Source organism: Piliocolobus tephrosceles, chromosome 14 (assembly GCF_002776525.5).
Source record: "Piliocolobus tephrosceles isolate RC106 chromosome 14, ASM277652v3, whole genome shotgun sequence".
Classification (NCBI taxonomy): Eukaryota; Metazoa; Chordata; class Mammalia; order Primates; family Cercopithecidae; genus Piliocolobus; species Piliocolobus tephrosceles.
In genome coordinates, this window is record NC_045447.1 from 445858 (window position 1) to 456146 (window position 10289).

The 10289-nt window shown below is 51.3% G+C and overlaps 1 protein-coding gene across 8 annotated transcripts in view; it reads right to left on the reverse strand.

Moving 5' to 3' along the window:
- The window catches only part of EHMT1 (euchromatic histone lysine methyltransferase 1), a 230451-nt gene that overhangs the window by 23059 nt on the left and 197103 nt on the right, over positions 1–10289 (reverse strand). For 7 of the 8 annotated variants that reach the window (XR_002734809.1, XM_023227549.1, XM_023227547.1 and 4 more), the window contains one exon: positions 8736–8840. Coding sequence is in view for 7 of the 8 variants with exons in the window: in XM_023227549.1 (XP_023083317.1) it covers positions 8736–8840 (105 nt within the window). In the remaining variant the exon portion in view is untranslated. Of the gene's footprint in view, positions 1–5386; positions 6603–8735; positions 8841–10289 lie in introns of those variants that run through there. The other variant, XM_023227551.2, reaches the window with a different exon arrangement.

Consider the following 10289-nt stretch of genomic DNA (forward strand, 5'->3'; position numbering starts at 1 on the left):
ATCGCGACGGTCCACGCGGGGCGGCATCGGAACCGCCTCCGGACCCACCGCGACGGTCCACGCGGGGCAGCATCGGAACCGTCGCCGACAGTCACTCAGCTTCCGGACCTTTCCTGTACTGAACACTTGGTTTGTTTCTGTTGGTATACTTCTGGAATACAATGCCAGCAAATATTCTAGTGCTTTTACTTTCTACATCATTTCTCAAGGATGCTTCTTCAGAGGCAGGATTGTTGGAGTAAAGCACGTGAGCGTCTCACGCTCCTGAAGCGGGTTCTACTCTGCCGGTGTCTGGGAGGGCCGGCTGCAGCCGCTCGGGAATGCCAGCGATCTTCCCAGAGCCATCAACCAAGCCCCCCCTGACTGTCCCCTTTGCTGCGGGGGCTGAGGAGGCTCCGGGCCAAGGCAGAGCCCTGCAGAGGTGCGGTCTCCTCCCGGCAGGCTCTGCTTCCATTTGAGCTCTGCCCCGCCTCCCACCGAGGGCCGCCGCCACATCCCAGGGACTGGCTCTGCAGGTCCGCAGAGTCTCACCCCCAAGAGAGAAGGACACGGGCTCTTCTGAGACACCCCGGTGCTCTCCTGCAGTCCCCCTCCCAACTCCACACGGTGCGGCACCATCAACGCTTTCCAGCTCAGTGAGCATGAAGATAAAAGCAGAACGGAAACCTAATGGCCTTGTCTCCAGTATCTTCATCCATAAACGGCTGGCTAGCCCCAGGCATGGGCTTCACTGTTTCCTTGACTTCTAAAAGAAAACTAAAAGCAAACTCCGGGTGTCCGCCTCAGTGGATTTCCTGAAGAGCCTCGGCTGCTCTGGGGCTCTTCCGTCCCTCCACTCTTTGTTTCTGGTTTCCCTACTCCACACATTTGAGGGCTCCTTGAACAAAATGCTGCTTGCTTAGGGGCCTCTTTCCTTTTTCCTTTATCAGAATGCTTTATGATTTTATAACCAGAATTACATGTTTTACTTGTTTTAGAGGCAGAGTCTCACTCCATCTCCCAGGCTGGAGTGCAGCTAGCACGATCTCGGTTCACAGCAACCTCTGCCTCTGGGGTTCAAGCCATTCTCGTGCCCCAGCCTCCCCAGTAGCTGGGATAACAGGTGCGTGCTACCAGGCCCAACTAATTATTTTGTATTTTTAGTAGAGTCGGGGTTTCACCATATTGCCCAGGCTGCTGTCAAACTCCTGACCTCAGGTGATCCGCCACCACGCCTCGCCCCAGAATTACGTTTTTGAGAGCTTCCGGTTCACCTAAGATCCTTCCACCCTGGGACTGTTCAAACGCCCAGCCTTTCTGAAGTCTGCTGAGTTACCACAAGCCTGGCCTACACCTGGTGAGCAACCGCACTCCTGAAACAATGGGGTGATACAGACCAGAAGAGATTTACCTTCCCACCTAAAATAACCAGAAGAGTAAAACAAAACAGTCAAAACCCGTGACCATGGCTGTCAAGACACCAGACACCAGGCAGGGAAGGACCGTGCCCTGAGAGATGGAGCCTGTGAAGGAGCCCGTGGCTGCCCAGCTCACTGCCACCAGAGCTCCAACCACGGTGAGAGAGGAAGCCAGGCAGGGCCTCCGGATGCTCAGACAGAAAACAGAGCTCCAAGAGAGGGTCCAGAGATCTGTGCACTTCCACCTGGGTCCTCCGGCAGGACCCCAGCAGCCACAAGCCTGTGGAGAACGTGCACTCAAAGCCAGCGCCTTTCCCCACAGCCAGGCAGGCCACACTCTCCGTTCACAGGCTGTGGGCTGGAGGACAGTGGAGGGACCTGCCTCAGTGGCTCCAGACCCACCTAACAAACCTGAAAAGCAAAACCCAACATGATCTGACGGGTTTCAAGTGACTTAGCTGAGTTCCAGAACCAAATTCAAGAACATTCACAGGAAGAAGAGTCCCTAGCACCACACAAGTTGTGTAAAACCCACCCACATCCTGGCACTGGCTCCAGGTTACCAGATGTGCAAAGGAGCAGGAAACATGACCCGCAATGGGGAGAAAAACCCAGTCAATCAAAAAACCCGGCTTTTGCTCAGATGCTGTATTAGCAAACAAGGTCATTAAAGCCATTGGTGGGCCAGATGCGGTGGCTCACACCTGTAATCCCAGCATTTTGGGAGGCAGAGGCAGGTAGATCACCTGAGGTCAGGAGTTCGAGACCAGACTGAGCAACATGGTGAAACCCTGTCTCTACTAAAACTACAAAACTTAGCCAGGCGTGGTGGTGTGTGCCTGTAATCCCAGCTACTCGGGAGGCTGAGGCAGGAGAATCGCTTGAACACGGGAGGCAGAGGTTACGGTGAGCCGAGATTGCGCCACTGCACTCCAGCCTGGGAAAAAGAGACTCTGTCTTAAATAAATAAATAAGTAAGTAAGTAAATAAAGCCATTGGTATAACTGTATTCTATAGGTTCGAAAATTAAGTAGAAACATGTTAGGAAATGTTTGAAAGACTCCAACAGAACATTTAGAGCTGAAAACGACAATGCCTGGAATGTAAGCACACAGACTGGATGAGCTCAACAGCATCACGTGCAGAAGAAAAGATGAGTGAACTGGAAGACAAACCAACAAAAACCCGCTCAACTGAAACACAGCGTGAAAAAACAATAATTTTTGAAAATTGAAAAGAGTACCAGTGAGCTGTGGAACCACTCTGAGAACTCCTACATACACAGCTGGAATACTGGAAAGCATGGTGGGCAGAAAACATTATTTGAAGAAATAATGACTGAAAAATTTCCAAATTTGTCAAAAACCCTAAATCCACAAATCCAAGCAGCTCAATGAACCCTAAGTGCACACACACAAAATAACGCCAAGGCACATCAGTAATCAAATTGCTTTACAGACAAACTAAGGCTTAGAGGAAAATCCAATTGCTAAAACCAAGAGATACAGAAAAAAAATTCTAAAAGCAGCCACATAGAAAAGACACGTTATACACAGAGAAATAACCATGCGCTGGCAGTGGATTTCTCACTGCGAACACTGCGGGTGAGGACCCAGGGAAACCGCCATTTAAAGCATTGGAAGAAATAACTATGCATCCAGAATTCTAAGAATATCTTTCAAAAACGAAAGCAAAATAAGGACTTTCCAGGCATTAAAGAGCTGCAAGAGGGCCGGGCGTGGTGGCTTACACCTGTAATCCCAGCACTTTGGGAGTCCGAGACAGGCAGATCATGAGGTCAGGAGTTTAAGACCAACCTGGCCAACATGGTGAAACCCATCTCTACTAAAAACACAAAAATTTCCCAGGCGTTGTGGCCAGTGCCTGTAATCCCAGCTACTCAGGAGGCTGAGGGAGGAAAATCACTTGAAACTGGAAGAAGGTGGTTGTAGTGAGCCAAGATTGCACCACTGCACTCCAGCCTGGGCAAAAAAGCGAAACTCCGTCTCAAAAAAAAAAAAAAAAAAAAAGCTGCAAGAACTCACCACAAGCAGACCAACACCACAGGAAAGGTAAAGGGAGTGAGGCTGGCGGAAGGGAAGCAACATCAGGAGCACAAGCCCACCAAGGTGGAGAAGCTTGGCGGGAGAGATCACTTGGCTGGGCGCGGTGCCTCACATCTGCAATCCCAGCACTGTGAGAGGTCAAAGCGGGCAGATCACCTAAGGTTGGGAGTTTGAAACCAGCCTGGCCAACATGGCGAAATCCCCGTCTCTAATAAAAATACAAAAATTAGCCAGGCGTGGTGCCATGTGCCTGTAATCCCAGCTACTTGGGAGGCTGAGGCAGGAAAATCGCTTGAACCAGGGAGGTGGAGGCTGCAGTGAGCTATTGCATCACTGCACTCCAGGCTGGGTGACAGGGTGAGAGGCTCTGTCTCCAAAAAAAAAAAGACCAGGCCAGGTGCGGTGGCTCACACCTGTAATCCCAGCACTATGGGAAGCCAAGATGAATGGATCACGAGGTCAGGAGTTCAAGACCAGCCTGACCAACATGGTGAAACCCCATCTCTACTAAAAATACAAAAATTAGCCAGGCGTGGTGGCTCGCACCTGTAATTCTAGCTACTCAGGAGGCCGAGGCATGAGAATTGCTCGAACCTGGGACACAGAGGTTATGGTGAGCCGAGATCGTGCCACTGCACTCCAGACTGGGCAACAGAGTGAGACTCCATTAAAAAAAAAAAGATCACTGACTGTTTAAACAGAATAACCATATGGCTATTATGGTGTTCAGAACATATATATTATATATATATATATATATGTATGTATGTATGTATGTAAAACGTATAAGAATAGCAGTATCAAGTTTGGGAGAAGAAAAATGATTTTGCAAGACCTACTGTAAAACCACATCAGTCAAGCAAGGACAGTACTTGCCTAAAGGCAAATATGCAGATTAATGCATCAAAAGAGGGGGTCCTGGAGCTGACACACACATGTGGATGACTGACTTTACACACATGTGGACCACTGACTCTGACAGGTGGATGACTGGCTTACACATACAGACGAGTGATACACATGCGGACGACTGACATGGATGACCAACCCACACACGTGGATGACAGACTCACACACATTCAGATGACTGACTCGTACATGAAGATGACTGACCCTCATATGTAGACAAATGACACACATGCGGACACATGTGGATGACTGACAGACATGCAGATGACTGACTCACACGTGGATGACTGACACGTGGATGACTCACACATGCGGATGACTGACACATGCAGATGATGGACTCACACATGCGGATGACCGGTTCACACACACACAGATGACTGACTCACACATGCAGACTGACTCTCACATGTGGACGACAGACATGTGGACTGACACATGTGGACAACTGACAGACATACAGATGACTGACTCACACATGGACGACTGACACATGTGGACTCACACATGCAGATGACTGACTCACGCAAACGACTGACACACGTGGACTGACACATGGATGACTGATTCACACGTGCAGATGACTGGCTTTTGGCAATGGTACAGAGTCAATTCTATGTAGAAAGAATGGTTTTCTCAACAAATGGCACTGAACTAGGCATCCACAAGCAAAAAAAAAGTTGAATCTATACCTCACACCATATACAAAAGTCAACTATAATAAAACACAGACCTAAACGTAAACTCCCAAACCATAAGACTCATATAAGGAAATGTGGGAGAATATCTTTGGGTTCTCAGATTAGGCAATTATTTCTTAAACAGAACACCAAAACAGGATCCAGTTAAAAAAAAAAAAAGAAAAATGCTGATAAACCAAACTTTATAAAAACTTTTAAAATTCTACACTTCCAAAGACAGATCTGTAAACCATATATCTGATAAAGGACTTATATCCAGAACATAAACTCTTAAACCTCCAGAATTTAAAAAAAATACCTGATAATAAGCAAGAAAAAGATTTGAACAGACCCTTCATTAAAGAAGATATATGGACTGTAAATAAGCCCATAAAAAGATGCTTAACATCAACTGTCATTAGAGAAACGAAAATGAAATGACTGAAAACTAAAACCACAACAACATATCACTACACACCTACCAAAATGGATAAAATTTAAAGACTGACCATGCTACGTGTTGGGAAGGATGCGGAGGAACCAGGACTCTCTGATATGGGTTGGCCTTGTGTCCCCACCCAAATCTCGCCTTGAATTGTAATCCCCACGTGTCAAGGGAGGGACCTGACTGGATTATGGGGGTGGGTCCCCATGCTGTTCTCATGTGAGTTCTCACAACAGCTGGTTTTAAAGTGTGGTACAACCCTCCTCAATCTCTCTCTTGCCACCATGTAAGACGTGCTTTACTTCTCCTTTGCCTTCTGCCATGATTGTTAAGTTTCCCGAGACACTCCCGCATCAGCCATGCTGAACTGTGAGTCAATGAAACCTCTTTTGTTTATAAATTCCACAGTCTTAGGTAGAACCCTGATAGCAGTGTGAGAACAGATGAATGTACTATCATACACTAGAGATGGTACAATCACTTGGAAAGCAGTTTGGCAGGCTTTTTTTTTTCTTTTGGAGACAGGCTAGGCAGTGGTGCGATCTCAGCTCACTGCAGCCTTGACCTCCTGGGCTCAAGTGATCCTCCCCCCTTAGCCTCCCAAGTAGCTGGACCACAGGTGTTTCACCATGCCTGGCTACTGGCAGTCTCTGCAAATGTTAAACATACATGCCTATCATATGATCTAACCATTCTACTCCCAGGGATTTAATCAAGAGAAATTAAGGCATGAGTATTCACAGCATCTCTCTTAGTAACAACCAAAAATCAGAAACAACCTAAATGTCCACTGACAGGTGAAGGGTAAACGGACACATTCACACAATGGGCACTTCAGGCAACGAAAATGGGGATCTCGGCTTCAAGATGCAAGGGAAAGACGCCCATGGTGAGAGCCCTTTTCTATAAAACCGAGACACGCAGACAGCAGAAAGCCCAGCAATGGGTGGCAGGGGTGGGCTGGGCACGGCTGTGAAGTGCGGAGGAATCACCTGAAGATAGATCATCAGGGCATGAGGGAGGACCGGGCTCGCTCTTCCGACAGCAGCGATGGCTTCTGGGTGAAAATTCACCCGAGTGTGTACTTTGAATATATGCAGCCTACCTATTATACAGCAATAAAGTAGTTACATTAATGAAGTGTTTCATTCTATAAATAACAAACTTGAAATTTAATCAATGCTTCCATTCCGGGGAAACAGCCACCAGCATCAGAGAGCTAACGGCTCTGACACCTGGACAGGCTGCAAGCTGCCCAGGCACGCAGGCCAACCAGCCACACTAGGGTTGCCTTGCCCGCCACACAGTCTCCGGGGGTGGTAGGTGAGGCGGCCCCACCTGGGGGTGGCCTCTGCCTTTGCTTCCCTCCTCTCTTCCTCCAAAGTACCCGCCAGAGCCTTCCGCCGGCTCGGGGCTCCTCTGCCTCTGCTTCCCTCTTCTCTTCCTTCTGCCGGCTCAGGGCTCCTCTCACCACGGTGCCGTTGTCCTAACCCCCAGCGGGAAAGAACTCCGGTGGAATGAGGTAGAAACCCCCCAGACACAGTCACGGAAGCCTGCAGCCCATGGAGGAGGCACCGCAGCTCAGGACCAGTCACTCCGGAGAGGCCTGTGTGCCTGCAGGGAGGCGGAGGGTGCCCACAGCCAGTGGACCACAGCGGGGTCTGCTCACATGCAGGGAGGGGTTCCAAATGCAGACCCCCCCGTGCCAACAATGAATGGCAAGTGCCCGTGCCCACGCCGTTCTCAGGCTCTGAGAGGCAGTGTCAACCCTCCCTCCTCAGACGCCAGGCCTCAGCACATTGGATATTTAATAGTGTGCTTTTAGAAATCTTTCTGTCAAATCTTCTTTCTTATGATCAATTTAATGAGTTTATTTGTGGCTGGAGTTCCCGTTTATGGCTTCTGGAGTCCCTCTGTGAAGGTGGACACAGCTCTGTGGGCTGCAGCATGTCTGTGCCCGTCTTGGGAGGTGACCAGAGGACTCCCCTTGCCCCTCGCTGTCGTGCCCATTGCCATGCCCAGTCCCCTGGCAGCCCCACTGGTTCTGTGGGTCCCTGAAGACCTTCTACTGAACAACCTTTTGAGTTAATCAGTCACCTGCTGCCACTCTCAGGCTGAAGGAGCCACCCCAGGACTGGGGAGTCCTCTTATCTCAGCTCCAAACTCTATTTTCTGAGCAAACAAAAGGGCCTTACAAAACTGTCACTGAAGCATTTTAAATCACACCCTAGAAAACCGTGGTGCGATAAACAATTCACTTCTCTTTCCCTTGTTTCAAGGAGAGAGCCAGGGGCCGGGCGCAGTGGCTCATGCCTGTAATCCTGTGGGAGGATGACGTGGGCAGATCACCTGAGGTCAGGAGTTCAAGACCAGCCTGGCCAACATGGCTAAACCCTGTCTCTACTAAAACTACAAAAACTGGCCGGGCGCGGTGGCAGGCACCTGTAGTCCAGCACTATGGGAGGCCGAGGTGGGCGGACCACCTGAGGTCAGGAGTTTGAGACCAGTCTGGCCAACACAGTAAAACCCCGTTTCTACTTAAAATACAAAAATTAGCCAGGCATGGTGGTGGGCACCTATAATCCCAACTACTCTGGAAGCTGAGGCAGGAGAATTGCTTGAACCCAGGAGGCAGAGGTTGCAGAGAGCTGAGATCGCACCACTGCACTCCAGCCTGGGTGACAGAGAGAGACTCCGTCTCAAAAACAAACAATAAAAAATACAAAAATCAGCCAGGCACGGTGGCACACACCTGTAATCCCAGCTACTGGGGAGGCAGAGGCATGAGAATCACTTGAACCCAGGAGGCAGAGCTTGCAGTGAGCCGAGATTGCGCCACTGCACTCTAGCCTGGGCGACAAAGCGAGACTCCATCCAAAACAAAAAACAAGAAACAAAAAACAAAAACAGAGGGAGAGCCAGAGGTGTTGTGGCACCCGCACGAGGTCAGCAGCCTCAGGCCCAGACACGGCCCCATGAGGCAGGAGGAGGCACAGCAGGGCAGTGCAGTGCCCTCTGAACCCGCAGATCCCTAGAGGGTGGCCTTTGCTGGGACCTCACACCCCCATCTGCCTCCAGCACAGGACAGCCACAGCGCAGCGCCAGGCCGATGCTGCCACAGGAAGAGGCCAAAGCCACCACCAGGTGCCAGGGTTCTGCTTTTGAGAAAAGAACCTTCTGGAGGGGAGGTCCCCACCCCTCCATGACACTGCTCCCGGGGAGGGTGTGATGAACTTACGTTGTCCCGGATGTTGATGTCGGAGCCCTTGGACAGCAGCAGCTTCACGAGGTCCACGTGCTTGTACTCCGTGGCCCAGATCATGGGCGTCCAGCCTCCGTCATCCTGCCAGGGAAGAGAACAAAGCGGTCATCGATCCAGAGACCAGCAACCGCCAGAGCGATGAGAACTCCCACAACCCAGGTCTCCACACCTCCCAGGTACCACACCCTTTGTGCAGGCATCTCACTCAGGACCTGAATGCAACCCTGAGAGGCCACAGTTCTTCCTCAGAGCACAGCCCCAGGTAGCTCCACAAGAGCAAGACAAAGGCAGAACCAGGACGGGGCCAGACCCAACCACCCTGCCCGACACAGCAAGGCTGTGCTGTCAGCCTTGCCCGCTCCCAGTTGGGCACCACTCACTGGGGACGCACCAACACAGCTGCGTGCACCGCATCTAATGGCACACACAAGGGAGCTCGTAAGTCCAGGCCAGACCCGGAGCGCACCAGCAGCCTCGGCTGGCGGGAAGCCTGGGCTGTAGCAGGCTCTGCTCCTCCTTCAGCCTCCAATGGTGGCTGCATGCAGGAGAGCCAGGGACCCCATTAGAGCAGCAGCTGGGAACTGTGGGCGGGAGATGGACAGGCAGACGGAGGCTGACGGCCCTGCTTCCTCCTGGGCAGGGAGCAGACTGCTCACCCAGGCTGATTTGCTCTCTGGCTCCTGTCACTCCCGAGTCCAGTCAGTGGGCCTGGGCAATTTTCTTTAAGCCAGAAAAAGGCAACTTTACTGAAAATGAGGGTCATATGGCCAATTCCTACTCTGAAGGCAGAAGACTCGGCCTCTTCCCCAGCACCCCTCAAAGGACCTGCACATCCCACTGTCACAAACACAGCAGTCTCCACGATTAAAGCTACATTTCCCCTGCGGTTGTCAGCCTGTACATCCTGCTGTCATAGACACAGCAGCCTCCAGGATTAAAGCTACATCTCCCCTGCAGTCGACGGTCAGCACCACCACAGGCACTGGGAACACAGCAGGGACAGCAGAGCACAGCCTCCCGGAGCCCAGCCCCCTGCTCAACGGATGAGGGTACAACGTCAGAGAGAAGAGGTCAGGGGATGCTTCAGATGCGGTGAACAGGTAGGGGCTCCGGCCTCTGGATGCTCAGGGCAAAGGCAAGAGTATGGGCGCTGCTGCTTCCAGCCCATGGGGACACTGCCATGGCCAAGAGGGCACAGAAGCTGGGTGTCAACAACTGGGTGAGCAACCACTGGGTTAAAAAGACTTGGACCAAGCCTCCTGAAGGAAGGAGTGACAGACAGTGTGAGGATGGCACTTAGCCCAGAGCTGTGAGTCCATGCAGGAGGGACCCCCAGTGTGTGCTGAGCAGCCTCAAAGCCTGCTCTCCTTTGGACTCCCCAGTCATTCACTCGTGAGGCAGGTGCCCACTGTGTGTGAGGCACTGTGGATCAGCACATGCACGGCAAACCCTGCCCCGTGGCGCCGGCTGTGGGATAGAGATTGACAGCGAGCAGGGCAAACCCTGCCCCGTGGCGCCGGCTGTGGGGGA